The sequence below is a fragment of the Cavia porcellus genome, unplaced genomic scaffold (genome assembly GCF_034190915.1).
Source record: "Cavia porcellus strain 051 isolate PalLab524CR breed Dunkin Hartley unplaced genomic scaffold, mCavPor4.1 scaffold_30, whole genome shotgun sequence".
In the NCBI taxonomy this organism is placed as follows: Eukaryota; Metazoa; Chordata; class Mammalia; order Rodentia; family Caviidae; genus Cavia; species Cavia porcellus.
This window is the reverse complement of record NW_026947513.1, coordinates 32088934-32112298: the sequence shown is the minus strand read 5'-3', so window position 1 is coordinate 32112298 and position 23365 is coordinate 32088934. Positions and strand designations below refer to the sequence as shown.

The 23365-nt window shown below is 34.6% G+C and overlaps 1 protein-coding gene across 7 annotated transcripts in view; it reads right to left on the bottom strand.

Moving 5' to 3' along the window:
• Window positions 1–23365, bottom strand: part of Exoc1 (exocyst complex component 1) — a 59236-nt gene that overhangs the window by 17763 nt on the left and 18108 nt on the right. For 2 of the 7 annotated variants that reach the window (XM_013154445.3, XM_013154446.3), the window contains 9 exons: window positions 22713–22900; window positions 19763–19990; window positions 19428–19560; window positions 18885–18994; window positions 18148–18201; window positions 11875–12024; window positions 5510–5615; window positions 1551–1595; window positions 167–330 (listed from right to left, as the gene is read on the bottom strand). In XM_013154445.3, the coding sequence (XP_013009899.2) occupies window positions 167–330; window positions 1551–1595; window positions 5510–5615; window positions 11875–12024; window positions 18148–18201; window positions 18885–18994; window positions 19428–19560; window positions 19763–19990; window positions 22713–22900 (1178 nt within the window). The remainder of the gene's footprint in view (window positions 1–166; window positions 331–1550; window positions 1596–5509; window positions 5616–11874; window positions 12025–18147; window positions 18202–18884; window positions 18995–19427; window positions 19561–19762; window positions 19991–22712; window positions 22901–23365) is intronic. The other 5 variants (XM_003471675.5, XM_003471673.5, XM_005004507.4 and 2 more) reach the window with 3 other exon arrangements.

Below are 23365 nucleotides of genomic sequence, written 5' to 3'. Positions count from 1 at the left end.
CATTTAGTATTTACTTCAGATTCAATTCAGAATGGGAGAGTAAGATATAGTTAATGTCTTAAAGACAGCCAAAAGAGCCTAAATCTTTAAACATAGGTAAGCAATCAAAAACTGCTAGTAGAAAACTAATGTTGATATTTAAACAGTACTTGTTACTTTGTTTTACCTTATCAAATTTGGTTCTGTCGGCAACATCGAGATCAGAGGTAGACATGTTGCCCATGTCCAGCAGAGAAGAAGACTGGGATCTGCGATTTCCTGAGCTCTGCACACTGAGTTTATTTAGACTAGAAGTGGATCCAGTTAATTTTCCAGAACTTCCATGAAGACCTAGAAAATAATAAAACTTTGAAAGTTGTGATCTTCATGAATAAAAGCTCACATATGAGTTTAAATGAGGGCTACCTTCTACAAGACAGCTTCTACTGCACTGGTCTTCCAGGACTCATATTAATGTATGAGTCTACCACACAGAACAGGTTGTACAGTGTCCTTATGTTTCATTAACACTTGTGTCCTATTCCATTTGTGTCCTTGCATATTGTAAAGGAAGTAAAACTATGCAGACCCATACAAAAGCACTGAAAGATACTTAAAGATCATACAGTCTATGCCCTGCCTAGCTAGTCCCACCATAAAGATAAAGCTGTCTGATGGTACCTATAGACTAAAGTAGGTAAGAGCTTCCTTTCCATCTAAAAAACAGGAATACGAACAAAGGTCAGTGAGTACCATGATAGCATACAAGCTAGCATGATGTTATATTTCTGCTGAAAAATGCCATACTACAATATGAATCATCTCCACATTAAATCAAACTATTAGTGTGAATGACATGAAACTGTCCATACTTGATCACTCTACCCTATAAAAATACTGTTACATGATTCAACTTAATATATTCTTGATCCTAGAAACTGCCTTTCCAGTAAATGAACCGATTATAATTCTTTAAAAGCTGTAAAATGCAAAGAAAAAAACCCTTAAGACTTTTACATTTAAAACACAACTGAAATGTAAGAACCACTGTGTAAGCTATCTGAGTTTAGATATTCATCACAGTCATGAGGAAAAGTAAGATCATTTAAAGAATTTAAAGTTTTAGAAAATGTGATGCTTTGATTCACAATTCAATATAAATATTTCAAAAGCATTCTTGAATAGTTTTCAATTAATTTGTTTTACTTGCTAATGGTCAGAAGGACAAATGATATAAAAAGGACAATTTTGCTTTATTATGCAAAATCTGATCACATCTGTAAGAATTTTTATAGTTTCTAAATGCAGCCTGAAAACAGAAATATGATGGTTAAGCCTTTGCATAAATTATTGACACAAAATTTTACTACTGACCATATAATTTTAACTATATTAAGCATTTCTTCAATAGAGCCAAACCATCACCAAAATGTTGGTTTTCTTTACTCAGTACCTGGCAAATCAGAGCAATCAATATTTCTGGTATTAACTTTTTCAAGACAAGCAGCTAATTTCTAGACATTAAACAAACATGCATTGAAAATACCTACTAATACACTAAGCATACTCACTCTCTGTTTCCTGTTTGACAGCACTTTCTTTTCGAGGCAGTGTAGCTGTGATGGATTAGGTTGCAAGCATCAAAGACAAAGACAAGTTAATAAACTGCAATTTGCACAAACCATGCACAAGAGGAAGTTAAAGCTCTAGTTTAAAAGACACATGCAAAGAATCATGAGCATCAAGTAACAAGAAGTGCAAACACATGTTTAGTTGGTCAGCTACCGTTTGAGAAATTGTAAGAGAAAAAATTTACTAGTCTTTTAATGTACTGTTTTATTCAGATATTCAAGAAAAAATATATTTGCCAAACCTCTCCCATATACTTTTAAATAACATTATTTTTTTTTTAAATTAGGAAGTTGAAACACTTATATTTATAATATTTCCAAGTTTTGGTTTCCTAAGAAAATACATAATTTAATACAGTAGAAATTTATTAGAATGAAGTTGCAGATTTGAACATTAATAATCTTATATTCCTGAAAGCAGTATCAATCTACTAAATAATTTTATCCTATATCTGGTAAAAAAATGTAAGTGGGGCTTTAAGACCATTTTAAAATTAAAACCAAGTATCAAGCTGAATTACTTCATAATAAGTTTGTGAATACTCAGAATGTAAAGTATTCATCATAATACTAACAATCAGGGAATGTGTAGAAGGGAGGGTAAAATTGAGGGAATACATTTAATAAGGAATTTTAACTCTTTTAAGGTCATGTGATGTTTATTTTAAAACTTCATTCGGTTGGGTGTGATGGCACAGGCCTGGAAGCTGAGGCAGGAGCATCACTGGGAATTTAGGGCCAGCCTGCTCTGCAAAGTGAGTTCAAGGCCAGCCTGCACTGCATTGTGAAATCCTGTTTCAAAAAGACAAAACAGAACAAGAATACCCTCATTCTATGTATTACTTATAGATCAATTCTGAAGTTCATCCTATAAAATACTCTAAACTCAAATTAGAAGTAAATGTGAAAAGAAATCATAGAATGAAACAGAAAACTAAAGACTGTAACTATAACCTAAAAATATCTTAAAAACAGAACAATGTGTCAACTGACACTATGTCTGCAACAGGTAAGGAAGAAGCCCAAGTAAAAGCACTTAACTTGCAGTATCAGTGACCCACGGATTTTTCCAGCCTTTAGGGCTACCTTAAGCTCAAGGGAATCTGAAATGAGCATCCCACACATGAAAGGGGCCAACAGAATCATAGTGGAGCTGACAGCCAATCTGAACAGTACTTAGAGGCTTTAAGGTTCCAGGGAAAAGTATATTTCATATAGTTTACTTTTTATGGTACTCAGTAATAAATACAGTTCTAGTAGTGCCTAGTAATTATAATTTTGGGCTTACAGAAACAGTCTGTATTATTCATCAGCAGCAAGTAACAATATTCAGGTAAAGTTTTAAATAAATAATAATTCTTCTAAAATAATACCCAGCATAATTGCTGCAATCCCAGTATTAAGTGTTTATTGTATAAATTATGTAAGTATATATATAAGTATATATAAATTATATAAGTATACAGTAATTGATATTTATTGAATTAACCTTCCAATTATCCCTGAATTCAGCTTTGTATTTAAGATTGCCTTTGAAATCAGTAAGACTTTTAGTGGAGAACTAGTAAGATGAATTTTGACCCTGCACTTAACAAGATTTCAAGATATTAAATATGAGGGAAAGCAATAGTTATAGAAATGTGATTTTATAGGGTACAAATGAAAATATCAATCCTAGGGTAAAAGTGCTTAGCCTCTGATGATATCTTAAGAAAGCCTTTTACTCAGAAAAACCAATGATATACCTTAAACCCTTGCCAAAAAGAAAAGATACTATCCTGGCATCTTTAACATATTTTGAATTATTTGTGTTAAGAAAATATTAAAGATTTGAAGCAAGAGTTCAAAAAGAGAGGTATTTGCCTAATTCTCTGTGACTATACTAATTATACAGCTTCCTTTTATAAGACACATTCCATCTTGCTATTTTCATGAGCATCTAATCATTAGCATCTGTAACTCAGAATTTTCAGAGCAAGAAATATGCGAAAGCAATGTAAATGTCATTTATATTTACTTAATTTTGATTCACTGAAAAGTTCTCTTTAAATTTTCAGGTTCTATTTTAATTGTAATTAGTATTAGAAATTCATTGAAACATTATTTGAAAAGATTTATAATCTACCTTATTCAGAACTTCTCAAGTCAGCTGTATTTAGATCTCCATGACTGTTTTTAAATCAGTACTAGGGATTAAACTCACGACAGAGCACTTACAAGACAGGTGCTTATGCCACTGAGCTAAATCCCCAGCCACAGTTGTATTTAGATCTAAATTCACTTTTAAAATGCTAGCAAGTTTAAGTTTCAAAGATGAACCAAATTGTTTTTGTATCTTCTGAATTAGTTTTTCTTATATTGTGGCTATTATCAAAATGGCTGATATAATTTTCCAGGCCACTGTCACAAATTACTCTATTCCTTAGTACTTATATATATAGACGAGAGGGAATTTTAACATTGCTTTAAGACTACAAAAGTGCCTCCAAAACACACCTGTATTGTGTGAATCTGATTTTTTTTTTGGATGTATTTTTTTAATAAGATAACTTTTCTCAAAAGTTAAAAAAGTTCAAGTCTCAGGTTAACGTAATGACAACATTAAGATCCTATTATACTTATTTAAGCTGTATTTTTATTTCATTTATTTTAATATGGATCTTACTTGTTTTCATATACTGAAGAGATCTAGCAATATAAAATGATTCACTAACAAGTGATGACAAATATACTGAATGAAAACATCAAACATGTAACTTCATTAATAATATGCTCTTTACTCAAAAAAAAAAAAGCATAACATATCCACAGTGAAACATTAACAAGGATATAAACACACTGCTGTTTAAGAACAATTAACCTTTAGGATGAGTTAGCATTTCTGTTTCCAAAAGCCTATTACCCCACGATTCTTATCCACATCTTTACTGAAGTGCAGCATATTTATAAATTCAAATCATTTCAAATGTCTAGATTAGTTAATAAATATATTGGTGTTGTATTTTTAAAAAATAAAAGAATTACCTGCTAAAGAATTTCTCTGCCCTACAGAGCAGAAACACGTGCTACCAATTTTGAACCCTGCTGTGGATGACAGGAGTCGTTTAGGCATATAGGCTCCTTTCAACAAGCAAATGCTGAACTCATGATTCTAAAGGGGAGCTACGCAGACACAGGGAGGAGTACAGTGGCCCTTTAAGGCCGGGTCTGGACTGGAATAGGCACAGAAGTCCACCAAAGGGAACTCCAGAGACGGTGCATGCAAGAGCAGACGTGGCCTCAGCACATGGTTTCCTGGACTTCAATCTTTCGCTGGCTATTTTTTTCAAACAACACTTTTGTCCATTTTGTCCATTTAGGAGTAACAAGAAGTAACATGTTCCAAATATATTGCTTTAGCAACGTAAGTTATGATCACGGGAAATTCTGGTGACATGTTTATAATTCCTCTGAGGGGACAGATACTTTGATTCAAAATAGCCAGTGAGAAGTAAAAAGCCAGGAATCACTTTATTTCCCTGTAGAAAGTAATGATTTCAGTGATCAATACCTAAGCTCCAACTGCTAAAAAAAGTCTTTTTGGGAATCAGAGATCGAACTCTAAACATTGGCCTACTACCCTGTCAACCAGACTACCCTTCATCTTCTCACCAACTGCTTTTCCTATGAATATATTTTCTTGAATATAAAATGGCTGCCAGATTCATATACTGTAGAATTTTGGTGAGTAAAACATATTTACAGAGATTTTTTTCTGCTAAATACCTGTAAATCAAATGAATTAGACCTCTTCTTTCATCAAATCTATTGCATCTTCTTCTACCTTGTTTAAAGAATTGAAGAACTGTCACAAAACCATTCTTAACCAGAAGACAATGAGCCAACATGCCTCAGCTTACCAAACTTTTTGCTTTCTTTAGTTGTGCCAGTCATCTTGATCTTTGCAACTTCAAAGAAATCTTTGATTTCTCTTTCATACAGTCGGGACAAATAATCCATGTAATTCTTAAAATAAATACAATGCACATTTCTTATTAATAAAACATATATAACAACTTCTGTTTTTCAACCCTCCCCCCAAATCCTTTGTGCTTATTTTGAATTTGCAGTCCAAAACTTTAATGTTAATTTAAAGAGTTACAAAAGGGAGACTATATTCTCTTTTAAAAAATTAAACAGTAATGATAATATTAACAATTTACAAAAACTGGAAGTCAAGCAATCACATGTATATTTTCACTTTTATACATAACCTTTCACGTATTTTAAACACTTGCAATCACACTGGGTAGGATATCTGAATCCAGGTGATTACGCCTCTGCCTCATGTTGTAATAACAGCCCAGTATTCTGCCTTGCTAGTGTACCAACACCCCAACACAGAACAAAAAACTGGTTTCAATATTTTCCTATGATAGCTAATGTTAATAAAAGTTTTTGGTCTCAATTTACCATGTTTGCCAAGGGTCAAAGAATACAGGAATCTTTTCTTCCCCTTTGTGTACTGGGGTCAAACCCAAGCTTCCTGCATGTTAAACAAGTACACTTGCACTTAGCTACATTCTCAGCCCAGCCTCAGGAATGTTTATGCTCTTCCTCCACACTGCTGCTACAGTGCCTGGTAAGACTGCGTCAACGGTAATAAAGGAGAACACTTACTTCCACTGAATCTTTTATCAGCCTGGGGTCTTACCCCAAAACAGGTTATAGTCAGTCAGCATTTAATTAGTACATCTCATAGTTTTTATAATTAATTTTATTAAAACATCTCATTAACTGTCTTTAACTGAAAACATCCATTATTTAGCATATGAATTTATTTCTTCAATCTGCTTGGCATTCCATAAAAGTACCTACTGCCTTAAGGAGGGGTTCCTCAGTGGTGGAAAGGTCACAACTTTTTTCAAGTTCTAAATTACATGCCATTACATGTAAACTTAAATAAATCAACAGCAGAAAAACTATCCCTTGGTAGTCTTCTAAATTTATTATGAAATCTAAGCTTCTACTTCTTATTTTTTAGAAGAGTTATCATTTTTAAAGATCAGGTATACCTTTTAAAAGGTAGGTATTATGTAAATTTGAGCCCACTTTGGGGCACTTAGTGACTTAATGAGATACTATCTTGAGAAACTAAGAAGGAAGGAAGGAAGGAGAGAGGAGAGAAAGAAAGAGAAAGAGTGAGCAAGTGAGCAGCTGGCTGGTGACACAGTTCAGGGCTAAAGCCACGGGTTCAGTCCTCAGCATCAAGAAAAAACGAAAAACAAAAGTCTAAAAGTCAAATGGGAATTTTTTTGCCACCTTTTGTATAATTTCAAAAGAAAACACAAAATTTAATTCTATTTCACTGGGCTGTCTCACTTTTTCAATGTGACTTAAATGCTCAGCTACCTTCCTGGTACCAATAAAGCTCACTGACTGCCAGACAGGTGCTGCACCTGTATCAGTGCAGGTGCATCAATCCATTCCCTTACTGACTACTGAAAGATTTCTTACTGGGTATATGCTCCTTCTTGCACCTAACTGAAAATTCAACTGCCCTAAGTTAAAACGTTATCTCGGGCAGACTTTTTATTTTATTTTGTGCTGTCTATATAGTCTTCTAGAGATAGCCATGATTTTTTTCTTTTTCTTTACACAATATGGCAAATTCTGTGGATATGGAGCTAAGGTTGAGATGTCTGAGTAACCTTCAAGCCTACCAATCTTAGCAGGTTATTAGGTGAGGAAATACTCAATCATGGGTGGACCATCTCTACCAACTGCCCTACATACACAAACCAGAGCCACAGCTAGGGGCCATGGTCCTGAGGAGGAGGAAATCTGGGCCCTTTAACTACCTAACCAAAGCACCTCTGTTTCCCACAGGTCTAAGTATGTACACCTGAACTGCTTACTTAGCTCTGATTCAGCCTTAGCACAGCTTGTGGCAAAGCCTAGTGACACTTACCCCTGAAGAATCTAGAATAGGCTTTTCCTATTTTTTCTAGAAAGTGTGAACTATGTATATCTGCCCAAATCAAATAGCTATCAAATATAATCAGGTGTTATTTCTTAGGAAAGAAATGCTGGTTTGTCTGTTTTCTTCTTTCATGCCTCTATTCTTTTTCTTTCTTTCTTTTTTTTTTTTTAAATAAAATACCCTTTTATGGACAACACTTCAGCAACCAAATTAGATTATAAAGGAAAAAATATAGGCTATAAAAGCTCAAGTCCCAGGATCAAAGCAACATTCCTGGGAAATAAGTCAATTTCATTTAAAAAGCACATTAATATTGTCACTCAAAAATATTCTGAATAGAAAATGATTCCATAAATCATCAGCAGGTTGGCTCTAGGCTTATTTCTTCATTTTAAATTACATTAATGAATACTGCATTATATATAAAGGGAAGGCAATAATACTGAGAACACAATTAGGTAAAAAGCTTATTGATTACTTATTTGAATATTCACTAGGGGACAAAGCACTTGTTGGCACAGAAGTCTTAAAGAGATACAATTTATGTTTAATTATTCAAAGTATTAATCCTTCTAAAACTTCAAAAGGCAAAAAACTCCAGCACTGTAAATACTTTTTAGAAAATGTTTCCACATCAGAATTCTGTTGAATGAAAACAAAACAGAACAAAACAAAATATAGTAAGAGTTGTGTAACACTTAATAGACTAATTCTGAGTAACAAAAATCATCTTACCTAAAATAGCTAACCAGATGAGATGTATACAGACACCTCAGGAGATGAAATTTTTTTGGAAAATGTTTTAAAAATATCATATGAAATTATGTTATTTATATCATCTATACACTATGAGTATATGTAATATTTGTCACTAGAGTCACGGAGAGAATCAAGTTTGCAAACTGAGGTACTACTGGATACTAATATAAAATATAATACAACATATAATATACATTTTATACATATAATGTATAAATAGATATAAAACTATTCTTTAAAAAATATTACTTATTTTAGAAGAATTTTGGTCCCCTTATGATCTCAGCTTAGAAGCAGACAGTCTAATTTTACTTTAAGTGGGTGAAGGTATTTCAAAGAAAAAACATGTATGGTCTGAAACATATAGAAGAATATCTTGCTGGGTGTGGTGGCGCACACCTGTAATCCCAGCACTCAGGAGGCTGAGGCAGGAGGATCACTGTGAGTTCAAGGCCAGCTTGGGCTATCAAGAGAGTTGAAGGCCAGCCTGAACTGGCTAGTGAAACCCAAAAGACAACAAAACAAAACAAAAACCAAAACCCTCCTGTCAAATACACTGATACCAATGGACTGCTGATAGGAATACACATCTGTTATTAGCATCACACATCTCATAAATCTGTGTGCCGCTAAGGATTGAATCCAGGATCCCACATATAGTAGGCAAGCATTCTGTCACTAAGATACACCCTCAGGCCCTTCTCACAAATCTTTACCCCATTCCTGGTCTTCTCCTGAAGCATGAATCTAAACTACTGAATAGGAGTTGGTTTTATATTGTTACCAGGGACTGAACTCATGACTTTCTGCTTGCTGGGCAGGCGCTTGCACCACTGAGCTATACCCTGTCTGAGCTGGTTTTATCACTATTTTCATTCCATGAAGACAAAAACATATGATTCTTTCCAATTCCAGGATATCTTTTAGGGTCAGATTGTACACATAATTATTAAAATATTAACACTGCTTAGTCATGAAGGGTCAGCCTGCCCCTAGAGCCTGTTTATGCTTGAGTTGCAAGCAAATAAACTTTCCAGGTGGTCAACCTGCTCACACATGGCCTGCAAGGAAAAAAACTTCCCAGAACTGTTCCAACCACAAAAGTCAACCTTGCCCAGGAGGATACCCAGTGACAATCGTGTCATACTCTGCTGCCTGCACCTGGCTCACCCGCAGAGCTCCCCACCCCCAAAACCCTTAAAAGCCCTTTCCCCAAGCCAAACGGCAGCTGTCTTGGAGTGCAAGGCACTTCCCCCCCATAAAGATGCTCACTCGTGGCAGAGTGTCTGATCTGTCTTTGTGTGGATTCTGGTCCATCAATTCATTGCTTTGATTTTTTTTTTTTAAAACTCTGAATTTGCAAACACTTAAAGATAAAATATTTTAAGTGTTTCTTAGAAATTTCATGAAATTGCTTTTCAGCCAGCACTATCCGGAACAGTATTAACTATTTATACATTTGAGTTATATAGGTGGCAATTCTTTAGCTCCATTAAACAAAAAAGATCAAGATATGCAATTCCTTTTACTATTTCTCCTTTACTCTTCTGTTTATTCATGTTTTAGGTTATTTAACTTTCTGTGTCTGATTTATTCTGGTTACTATAATCCCTAGTTCCATCCACTGTCCTGCATATGACTTAATTTCATTCTTCTTTATGGATGAATAATACTCCTGCGATGTCCACGTTCTCAACAAAGGTTACCATCTATGGTCCTAACTACCCTGAGGAAGCCCAACAGTATCTAATGTAACAGCATAAATGACAGAAAAGTACTGTCCCTAAGGCTTCCTACCTCAGTAGATGAAATTATTAAATGTAAGCTGGATCACACTGCCCCACTGCCCACTCTCCTGTCTCACCAATCTTCCAGTGTCCTGCACAGTGAAACCAATACTTCCTTTACCCTCAAGACCTCCTGCCCTGCCCCTTTCAAGGTCCACCGTGGCACACTGTGCTCTACCGCACTGGCCTCCATTTCTCCCCGCACACCTGGAACACTCTGGCTTAGAGTAACACTACTGTGGAAAGCTTTTCTCCAGAACATCTCACTGCTCATTACTTGCTTATAAATCTGTGCTCAAATGTCCCCTTCTCATGACCCTTCTTCTTCTCACCCCACTTGAAAGTGGACCCTTCCCCAAGTCCTGGCATTCCCAGAGCACTCAGAACTTTCTCATACCCTACATAATCAGCTTCGAGGTCTGCCTTTCTCCTCTGCTTCCTTCAGTGCTGTATCCCAAGCATAACAGTGCTAGCATATGCTACGGGCTCCACCCATCTACTGCGTGAATACATGAATGAATGGCTCTGCCTCTCCCCAGTTGCTGATTTTGGTCACCACTGTGCACCGCTGTCTTGATCTTCAGTCCTGGCAAGTCTGCTGTCATCCTGTTGCTTCTGCCTTTGGTGAATCTCTCTGGTGGCCTCTGTTCTCTCTATTCCTTCTTATTTCCATCTTTCTAGTTAAAGACTTCTTAATGGGTTTTCTCTATCTTTTTTTTTTTTTTGGTACCAGGGATCAAACTCGGGACCTTGCACTTGCCAGGATGCTTTTCTTCATCTAATCTTCTATGCCCCACAGATTTCCTGCATTTCAACTGATTGATGGACTGACAGTAGTACTAGGGACTGAACCCAGGCCTTGGGCTCCACCACCACATCAATAGCCCTTTTTGTGTTTTATTTTGAGACAAGTTCTTGTTAAATTGCCTGGAATGCATTCTCCTGCCTCAGCTCTGAAAAGCTGGGACTGTGGTTATGTGCCACTGTGCCTACCTCCCACAGCTCATCTTTTTGAACACAATTTCTCACACAGCAAAGTGTAAAATTTCTGCTTTAATCATGCTGACTCTCCTCCTCATCCTACTACAGGGCCTATTTTGATCACTTCTGCCTTGCTTTCACATCTCAGATGCCATTTGCCCTATTTCTCTTTTATGTAATCTTACTCATTATTTAAAACTCAACTGAAGTTCAGAACTTTCCATGAAGTTTTTCCCATGGACTCAGGACATGGATTTCCATCTCTAAACTGTCACATATTTATAAACTCATTTCCAGCCTAGCACTCAATTGTATTGTTAATTATTTTGTATATGATTCTTCCTGGTCAGATTTAGAGGTTCTCAGAAGTAGGGGCTTGCTTGTTTGGCCCAGGGTACCTGGCATGGGAGAATAGTTGCTTAATAAAAAGGCCTTTTGTTTTTTCTTAACAGAACATTTACCTTTAGGAAATAAATGCCTTACTGCTACATTTTCATAGTCTCATAAAGAAACTCATGATCTAATTATTGCACTGAACTAAATGATACTTTAAACTACAATATGGCTTAATACAATTTTATACTGGAGTTCAAAATTTAGCTCATTTAAGTAAATAAAAATTAATATTATCTTGGTTAATAAGCACTCAGAAATTCCACTACTTTCTGCCTAAGAACATACTTTGTTATTTCAAATTGAGGGAACCGAATACACAAGCGCTTGATTCTAAGAGACTATGCTTATATTCAGTGAATAACTGATGTCAAATCCATACCCTTGTCAGTCCCTCGTATATTGCATAGTCTGTACTCTTGAGCCATTCCATCAGTTTGGCATACCGAAGCAAGTCTCTATGAAGTGGATGATGATTGGGTAAAGTCAGTTCAATAGAGTGTTGAGCAAGATTTGAACTCTGATCGTGACCCTACAGTGAGAAAATAAACAAGTATTACTGACAACTCAATGAAACATTGTTACAATTGCACATTTGGCCAGGTAAAGCCAGCAGAACACAGAAAAATAAAAACCAAACACTTACCTGCCCAACTTTATCATCCTGTGCATATCAACTACATACTACCCATAAGAAACCATAAACATTCAAGAATGTCACTCTGATTAATCAACTATTCATTCCATGTTTTAAAGTATTTGAGAATAAATGTTTTAAATAAAAATTTCCCATCTCATACAGCATCAGTTTTATAATTAAGCAAATATACTTGTGGATACAGAATGTATTAAGAAGTACACATACAGGAAAGTAATTAAAAAAAGGCCTACATGTTATTTCCTTTATATTCTATAATGTTTAACACATTTTAACAATATACATGATATAGAATTTGACAGAAAGATGGATGATAGAGGAATATATACTAGGCTTTCTATGATAATTATAAATAACTATAATTTTAATGTTTCCTGTAAAGTGATTTGTCAAATAACTACATATGATTTTATTTTTAAATCTTGTTGAAGCTTTTCTATAAATTAATAAACTAACACACAGTGTTATGCACAGTATGTAGCATGACTTTTGCTTTGAAAAATACAGACCTGGTAGGTCACCTGATCTAGTAACTGTTTTCTAGAAGAAGAAACTGAGGCTTAAAGAATTAAGTGGTCTGTTCAGGTCACAAAGGAAAAGAGTTAGATTGGAACCTGAGTTATCTGAGTCTCACTTCTGTCTTCTTTCAACAATATGTCAAGAAAATTCATCTTTGCTGAACTGAAAAACAGCAGCTGCCTACTAGTTGTCAGAAAAAAAGAAAAGAAAATCTCCACGCCCAATTATTTTTTTCCTAGTCTACGTTTGAACAACTTAATTTTTCTCCTTTGCTACTTAGCATTTGTCCAGGCACTCAAAATCCCTTTCTCACACACAGGCAATTAGAAGATTCAAAAAAATTATTTCCCTTGAAAATGATTTTCCCCAAACAATCAAAAGACAACACAACTAGATTTATTCCAAGCCATTTCCATTAAATCTGATTTGCCTACAGTCAAAACTTTTTGTTGGCATTTTGCGAAAATTGTATTAAAATTATAAACCCTGTTGATTTTAGGGAGAGAAGTTGACTAACTTATTTAATGGTAAAGTTACTAACACTAATTGTAAGTATATATAATACCAACTGATATATTAGCTTAACATACTCTAAATTTAAAGAGTTTAAACTTCTTTTAAATTTAAAAGATTTTTAGTAGTTTTACTATACAGCATGCTAAATAAGAACTTAGTAGTTATGGTCTTTAAAAAATTCTTTTAAACACAACGTGTTCACAAAACCTCTTGGCCCACAGAATAAAGCATTCTGTAGGGATGGAGAAGTGCCCTCAGAGCAAGAAAGATGGAGGTAAAAGATATTCAAAGTGTTAAGACTTTCATTATTATGTTTTTCATTAAATTTTTCAAATCAGTTTGTTGGGAAATTTCCTTCATGTGAGATTATATTTCCAATTTAAAGTGGAAATAGAAAAATAGGAAGGATCCATTATATAGAAATTACACATAAAATTGTATAGATCAACCAGCATGCATCTTTCTTTCTTATTTATACCTCATTAGGTTAACTTGGGAAATTGGACCAGAGATGGCAGAAAAATAGAACAAAACTAGACAACAATAAGCAGAATAACAGAGGCAACAGAAGTTCACAGTTATCACACAGACAGGCCCCATAATCCCTTTGAGTAAGTTCTAGCCTACAAAATTAAGCTAAAGTTTGGTGCCTAAACAGTTTTAACAGTAAAACTTGACCTGAATTGACATGGGGCTAGGTATATACATTTTGAGTGACTCTTTATATATTTGGCTGTAGAATTAAATGCTTGATTGGAGTGGTTATACAACATAATATACAGCATATGTTTCACATAACTTTTCTAAAATCAGAAAAATTCTAAAAACACAACTAACTTCAAGAGGTCTGGATAAGGGAGAAAAAACCTATATGGATGCCCTTTTCTGGATGGCTAAACAATCCCATCTTCCAACAGAATCATTCATACGTAAGAATTCTACACATTTGGAATGCCTGAGCTTCCATGGAGTAAAGGCTAACAATTAATATGAACAAAATTAATAATATTAAATAACACATACAAGTATTATCACTGATCTGTAGCCAAAATTTCAATATAAATGCAATATTAAAGGAATAATTTTAATAGTCACCTCAGAAGATGATCAGAATTCTACAGAATTTCATGAATAAGACACAAATAATATATAAATATTAGTTTTTAGGTTGACTAGTGTCCCCAAATGATGTTTCTAAATTACAGCAATTAAAAGGGACTATTTGACAGACTTGCTATATCTTACAAATGTTTTCCAAATATCCTTTTATTAATAATGGTATGAGATATATTTTCATTATCCAAAATAATCTTCTTCATTAACTTTTTCAATAATTCAAGATTCAAAATTATTATGTTCTGCTACAACTGTTTAGTTAATTACATAAGTTACATTATTTAAGTTATAAACAATGGTAATAAAAGTAATATTAAACATTCGTAGAAGATGTTACAGTTTACAAAGTACTTTGATATACATTCTATTTTAGGTTTCTCTCTCTCTCTCTTTTTTTTTTTTCATCTTTTTGAGACACAGTTTTGCTATGCAGTTCAGGCTGGCCTTGAACTCACAGCGATCCTCCTGCCTTAACCTTGAGTGCTGGGATTATAGGCATGTGCCAGCATGCCCACCTATTCCACACTTTCTTATCATTTTCACAGCACAGTCACCTGAAAAGTTCGCTTCTAACATAAATAACACCATCACTTTCAAACTATAACTAAGATGAGATGCTAATAAATGTTAACAAAAAAGACTGAAGTTTAGAGAAAATGGTTCCAAAATAACTGTGGAAAATTATTTAAATCATTCAATTGAATTAGCAATATAGCAAGTATCACATGAAGAACTCTAGTGTATAGGGAATTTTATTCTTCATGTGATTAAAAATTAAGAGACTGTAAAGTTTCTTACTACAAGTACTAAATTAGTAATACAAATGTACTGAATGCCTACTACTTTGCTAGGTACTCTATATATTCTAATCTTTACAATAATCTTGTAATATATTTTTTTCATTTAAAAATGGCAAACTATTATTAACATACATATACTTAACCAGAATTTATATATAAAATTAACAGTGAACACTCTATTATAGCCAAAGCACTCTTTCAAGTGCTGAACATATGTAAACACATTAATCTTCATAATATCCTAGGAAGCAGACATTTTTGTTACCCTCAATATTAAGATAAGGGAACTAAAGTGACAAAAGAGGTCAGTCAAGTTTAAGGTCATTTAGCTAAGAGTCGCAATTTGGTACACAGAGGTTTGGCTCTAGTGCCCATTCTTTACCACATTTTGATATGCTTACTTTCTAACAGAAACTACGCTTAGGTTAAATTCTGAGACCCAATTTTCAAGAATTGGGGGCTCCTCCTTCTATATTATCATGTGTTTATATTTTCTTAAAGGCAAAAATCTGAGGAAAATTTCAATAAATATCATAAAAATGGCATATTCTAAGCATATTCTAAGCTTTACCATCAATCTGTTTAGAAAAATATGAGCTATCAGTGTAAAACTGATTTGTTTTGATTGGTTTTACTCTCTTTTATCCTCTTTAAAATAAAAAAGAGAAAAAGAAAAATGACACATGCCTAAGAAAAAAATTTATTTTGCAAAACTGGATTGAATACTTATGGGTTATAACACACTTTAAACTGTATAATATTTATATTATGCTTTAATATTTGTAAATTCTTAAAAGAAAAATTTCCAAATTTAAGCATATAGCAAAAACCAAACCAAACCAAAAAACCGCACATCTTTAATTTTTCCTGGTTGTACTCAAGTTTAGTGCATTTTAATTCATTTTCATTTCCTCTAAGGTATTTGTATAATCAGCCTCATCATGTTGCTAAAGGTAAAAATGCTAAATCCTAAGGTCTCTGTAGAACTCAAGTGTGTGTATGTGGGGTGGGGTGGGGGAAGGGGCAGGGGGAGGGAGGCAAGGCAGAGAAAGGTATCCTTTCAAAACAAATGTTTCAAAAGCCACCAAGAGAATTTCCAAAAGGACATATTCTTCATGCAAAAACTTATTAAACTTCATAAGCCTTAATTACCTGCTTAGAGTATCATAATCTTTTTAAATTGGTCTAATTCTCTTAGCTGAATGTCTTTCTAGATATACAGATCCCAACTAAATGTAGAAATTATGGGTAAAAATCTTTAATTTCAGTGGAAGCTAAGTGTGTAAGACTTTAAAAGTCCAAAAGAGGCTAGTTGCCTGTTAAAAAGATCACACTTAGCATAAGAAGAAAATATTACATAAAGATGCATTTTAAGTTTCATTAGATTTACTGTATATGGAAGTATTAACCGGAAAAAATGCATCTGAAATTAAGTTCTTAGTTTGATGTCATTTTGACATTTTAAAATAAGATAGTGAAAGTAGATGGCAGTGTTTTTTTGTTTGTTTTAAAGATCTTGGTAAAATAAAAACCTGATCACTTGGTCAGGCTTTAAATTTTATTTTTCTTAATTTTACCGACTTCTAAATTTTAAAAAGATTGGGAATCAACATCTAATTACTGTTGTGGGTCCGGATATAGCTCAGTGGTACAGCACCTGTCTGGTAAGCACGAGGTCCTGAGTTTGGTAATTGGCACCCCCACCCCCAAAGGCTATAAATTGCTCTTGTTATGATCAACAGATTACTTCTAATGGATTGTTTCATATAACATTTATAACATTATAACTACACTTGCTGTAAACTGATTGTATGGACTGTTTACCTTACCAGTATTTTCACACTGAACTCCCAAATCCTTAGAAAATTCACTTCCGATGAAACTCTTTTAGTACTTACAATCCATTGGTCTATGATCAGCAACATGTTATATACACTGTGGTAGAGCTTTCTGTACATTAGTATTAAGTGCTCCTTAAAAGTATCTCATGAGAAGGAACCTTTTCTTAATCTCTACATACGAATTATGGCCAATACATAATAGAATACAATGAAAATCCGGAAACTGACAAGGAAGTATACTATAATATGCTACTCAAATTTTCCTACCTTGTCTGTTCTCCAATCAGAAATATAAGTATCCATGTGCTCAATTCTTTTGTTCAATGACCTGATACACTAAATCCAACATAGAAAAATCCTTCTTGAATTTGGGACATCTTTTTGCAGCAGTACATCCCGGGTTGTGGCAGTACTTTGAGTTTTAACATGCATTATTCACGTGTTACAATATGTATTTTTAGAAATGGAAAGCATTCATATTAAACAAAGCCATTAATTAGTTTAAGGCAAGGAGGCAAAATTGTAAGTAACTGCATGCTACAACAAACAGTTAAAGGAACAAAAAGGCCTGCTGTTATGAGTGGTATTTTCAATATTATCTACAAATGTGGGTAACGTCACTATAAACAATGTCATTTTTAAAACTAAAGCATCATTTAGCAATAGATGTTACTGAAATAATGATGTTAAGGAAAATGTGAATTAGTGTTGGATGTGGGTTTTAAATATATTTTCTTCTTGCACTTTCAGACCACGTGGCATGTGGAGGGGTCTGCCCGGCTGACTTTCCCATGCTTGTGGTTAGGTGGGCCTCCCTTATGCTCCCCCAGTATCATTAGCATAACATCTGTCCTTCCTGACTACATCTGTCTATCTCTCCTCTCTAGCTTATGAGTTACTTGGGCAGGAACAGCCTCTCATTTATCTCAAGCCCATGTCTAATATGAATCTCAATCACCTGGCAAATAAACAACTACTTAAGAAAATGAGCGAGTCAAAGAACCACAGGAAGAAAGGCAAGCCGAAGCAGTAGTGCCTTGGTCATAATTAATCCTGCTTTAAGACATTAAAAAACTGCTGCAAATATGGTTAAGGAAACTTTGATCAGTAAGTTATGCTGTAAGCCATAAAGATTCTGCTAAATTTAGCAAACTTCATAGAGAAAAAAAAATCAAAGAAGCTGGAGCCAAATTTGATGTACTCACAGGAACCGAAAGAAAGTAGGACCTGTTATAGAGCCGAAGGAGGGCCTGAGTAAACTGATTGGAAATAAAACAGTAAAGACAACCGTTTCAGATACTGCAAAGTGCAAGTGACATCAAATAACGTTTTCAGACAGCTTTTCTTGATGAATAACATTACTCCCCAGTTCTTCTACTCAGTAATCCAAATAACATAAGAGACAAAAACATAAGAAAATTAGTTTATTATACCAGCCATTAAAGTACCTACTATAAGGTATTTGATATTATTAATATACTATTGATACACCCTGAATTTTCCCTCTCCATACTGAAAGGAAGGCAAAACATTTATATGACTATTAAGTCAACTTAAATTTACAGTTGAGTTATTCAGTTTTTCATATGTATACTACATATATAACTACAGTGTCAATGAAACATGAATTAAGTCCTGGTTCCCACCTCAAAATACTGAAAAAGAAAACAAGTTCAACAGTAAACATAGTAAGTTTGGACTTTTGTAAATAAGAATGTTTATATGGTATGTGTAATTAATAAACATGGACCTTTATTTGATTTAAAGGATCACAGTTTTCTTTTTGAGCAAAAAACATGTACTTCAAAATCTTAAAACCAAATAAATGTGAGAAAAACATATTTTAACACCAACTGAACACTTTAAAGATTTGTAGGAATTTAAGTTCAAGGTAATATGAGGAAGCTACAGAAACGCTCCGATTTTAATAAAGTAAAGTTACCTGCTGAACAAAAACATTGTTGAGGTGATTGGCTAGTCTCTTGGCAAACAGTTCTCGTAATTCACTGAATTGTTTCTGTTGCTGCTTGACCGCCAGAAGCATGTCATGGCCTGAAATCAGAACATTTCTTGACTGACTTATTAATGATAAAGAGATTTCCTTAATGTACTGATTAAACAAGGCAGGTGGGGGGATGCGGCTTGGTTATCAGTTTTAGTAAACCCTCTATGTGATCCTGATATACACTCAAGTTTGAGAAGCATGGTCTACAAAAGGCATCTGTTCTCTTGTCTAACCAAAGCATCTATGTTTTGTGGACAGAAGTAAAGAAATACTAGGGGTCAGTCAGAGTCACTGGTGGTCAATCAGAAGGAATTGAAATTAAAAAACAGTATCAATAGAAAGGAAGTAGAAAATAAGTCAAACTTATTTAAGGAGCTAAGAATGTAACCAGCTGGCCCATGTTATTTCTTGTCAAAAAATCTTTACATAAAGTTTTAATCTCAATTCTTGGTCAGGTTTTATTAGCCTCGGTGAACATACCTGGTCGAAGAGCTACATTCATGCACTGCAGAAGGGCATCAGCAGCATTGGTGCAGGCCTCGATGCCATGGGAAGAAGTGAGATCGCCTTGCTGAAGGGCCTTTATATGGCCTTTGGCCAAGTCCATGTGGTTCTGAAATATGTAAATACACCACTTGCACATGTAATCTGGGGATGTTTACAGGTAAGATGCTACTCGATTCTGTCACTAGATCTTTGAAATTATTTTAAATCTAACTTGGAAATTAGAAAATGTTATAAATAGGTTTTACATATTGCAAAAGTGTAAATAAGGACCAAATAAGGACCACTGCATTACTTATAAAAATACTTACGACAAGGAACTCTATCTCTGACAGGAGTTTCACATTATTAGTGTTACTAAGATGGATTAGGTGGTTGCTTTCAGAGATCTGATCCATTTGCTCTTTCACGCTTTGGAGCATTTCCTCATAACTGCTCAGTTTTAATTCAATCTGATCCACCTCCTTTAGCGCCTCATCCAGTAGCTTCATCAGGATGTTCACTTGTTTTTCAGAGGCCATGATTGACTGGATGTTGGCCTACAAAGTGACAGACCAAAAAACCACTTCACGTTATTTCAATGTGCAAAAGACATATAAAAATGAAATGCTACTAAACCTTTTTGAAAACAAACTAACAAAAACTGACATATAACACTTACCTTAGTTTATCATTTTGCTTCATTTTTTTTTTTTTTTTGAGTACCAGGGACTGAATTCATGACCCCACATTTGCCAGGCAGTCGTTTGGGCCGCTGAGCTAAATCCCCAGCCTGTTTCACTTTTTACACCACATTTCACCAAGCTACACTGTATCTACACCAAGGCCAGGGACCATTCATTAGTCGTCTATATTTCCACCGGTTGTACAAGCAGAATTCTGCCCCAGAGTGAGTCATCAGTAAAGCTACACCGTCATTTCTGCAAATTTAAGGGCACTATGCCGATCATCTCTAAGGTTTCTTCTACCACCATAGAACTGTTTTACACTCATTACCATCTATGTGAAACCCTAAGTAAAAGCCTACTAACCTATATAATATTCTAGCTCAGAAGGCAGCACTGTTACACCTGTGTCTGAGGGCATGAGAATCTGTAACTGAAATACTACTGGAAGAGGAAGAACATACGGACAACGGAACCCCATCATCATTTTTCTTTTCTCTTTCACTTGCAACTATAATACTTTGCTTCTTTCCCCAAACAACAGAGTTATAAACCACCATCCCCTAATCACTATTTTCTAAATGTTTTGGCTATTGATTTTAAATTCTCTGAAATAAGAAAGATGTCAAATCTAGAATTACCTTATAAAGTAACACGATGATTTATTTTTTATTGGTACATTTTAGATATACATAAAATATTCATCACAGAGAACTTGCACCTGCATGTGACATATCTTGCTGCTTTTTTCCCATTCCCCTCCCCTTCTTTCAACCCTCTTCCTCTATTTATAAAAACTTTGTTTCCATTTTTTCATTGCATTGCTTTTCTTGTCCCTTCCTTCTTTTCCCCCTCCTTCCTTCCTGTTCCCCTTCTCATTTGAACATTTTCTTCTCATTTCCCAGTATCTACTATACATTCTGGTCCTTATTTACACTTTTGACTTCTCACACTATAGAAACAACGTGGTATTTAAATACGGTTTTGAGGTGCATTCAATTAGCTAGAAATGTCTCGAGCGTATCCTTCTTCATGACAGGGTAGTATTCCATTGTGTAAAAAAACCCCTATCTTCTTTATCCATGCATTAGTTGATGGGCATGTGGGCTATTTCCAAGATTTAGCTATTATAAACTGTGCCTCTATAAACACGGGTGTGCATATACCACTATGCTATGATGCTTTTAATTCTTTTGGAAGATACTAAGAAGGGGAATAGTTGGGTCAAACTGAACCTCTAGTTTTAGTTTTTTGAGGATTCTTTATGCTGATTTCCACAGTGGTAGCACCAGTCTACATTCCCACTAATAGTGGAGAAGGGTTCCTTTGTCCTCATATCCCTGCCCGCATTTGTTACTGGCTGATTTCTTGATAATAGCCATTCTTTCTGGAGTGAGACGGAACTTCACCACTGTTTTAATTTGCATCACTTGAATGGCCAGTGATACTGAACAATTTTTCATATATTTATTTGCCATTTGTAATTCATCTGAGAAGTGTCTATTCATTACAGATGCCTACTTTTGGATTGAGTGTTTAAATTTGGGGGGAGGGTTGAATTTTTTGAGTTCTTTCTATATTCTAGATATTAGTCCTTTGAGGAATAACATGATGATTTATTAATTAGAAAAATATATAAATCTCTAAGCCATAAGGCAAGTAACATGGGATGATGAAAAACTTGGATAAGAAAAGAATATCCTGTACAATGGACTAATAGTTATACCTGTTAAAATAACTCCACTGTCAAGTGCAGCCCAACTCTTAAGGTCAGCAGGGTGAAGACCCATTCACGTGTATTGATTAACAAAGCTAGGGTTTGAGTCTGCCCAGGAAAATTTCCACTTTAACATCTTGAAATCTCTTCTATCCTTTGCTTTCGGTGAGTTTTGTGAACTTGTAAGTGTGTATTATTCATGGAATCTCTCTACACCTGAGTAAGATGGCATGACTTCTACCTTGCATATATAATGCACTCAAACTTTTTAAGTTCTTCAAATGTTCCTTATTCTATGAAGGATTACTTCAATGCTACTTTTTCTGAAAGCCAAACAAAACAAAAAAACCCCAAATGATTTGTTTTAGATTATTCTCACATAAGTGGCGCAGTGCACTTAGACTACAGACTCTGAAACTGTGCACACAAATTAAAAGGTTCTATTTAAAAACATTCCAGTGGGCAAGTCTGAGATCATTTCTTCCTTGGCTCTCCTGATTTCACACTCACTCTGCTCCCTTTTAAAGCACTCATTTGTTTCAGTCTCATTTATCTCATTTTAATTTGTACTATTTTTTCCCCCAAACCACTAAGAAAAGGATTTTTTGGCAGTGAACTATTTTGAGATAGTTTAAAGTCTTGGGGAAGGAATCCCTATGATGGCTGTTGGTTGTTTACCTTTTTCTTCCATCATTTCATATCAAGAACCTTCCAAAATCTACAATCTCAGCCAACTGGCTTGACTGATGGCACTAGTAATGTGCTTCTAAAGACAGCAATAATCATACTAAAGGCTGAGGTGCTGAGGCACTAAAATGTGAGCATCGCCTTCTCAATCTGCTGTACATCACTTATTCATAGATTACAAGAAAGTCTTACCCCGTCCAGCACCTGCAGCTCTCGGGATAACTTCTCTGCAAAGGCCTCAGCATTAGAGATCGCATACTCACAGCCTTCCATCATTATTTCAATATCTTGCTCTTCTCTTGCATTTAACTCTTGGTACTCATCTACCGATTCTTCATCACCACCTGTCACACTCTGATTTTCTCCACTTGGAACAGATTCTTAAAGGAGGTAAAAATTCAAAATAGTCAATAAAGTAGGAAGAACAATAGCACAGTATTTAGAGCTAAGAAGCTTAGTTATAATAGGTCAAATTTATAGGCTGCAAAACAAGGAAGAACGATGTAAAATATATTTAAAAAAGTCAAACCTTATTTTTTATAAAGAACTACACACTTTAATGAAATAAAGTCCTAAAAAGTACTAAAAGGCATGTGTTTAATATACTGGTTTATAAGTGTTAACTCTAGTCTCAATTTCCCCAAACACAATTCAATTAAAATACATAAACAAAGCATAGGTACCCAAGGAACTAATCCATATATGTTTTTCCTATCTGAGGCTGCTGTTACTCTAATAAAATGACAGTGAATTCAATATACATGAAAACAATTTCCTTTCCACTGGTACGCCCTGTTAGGATTTTTGTGGCTTTTGATCTTTGACTATGTGTTCCCTTTCAGATA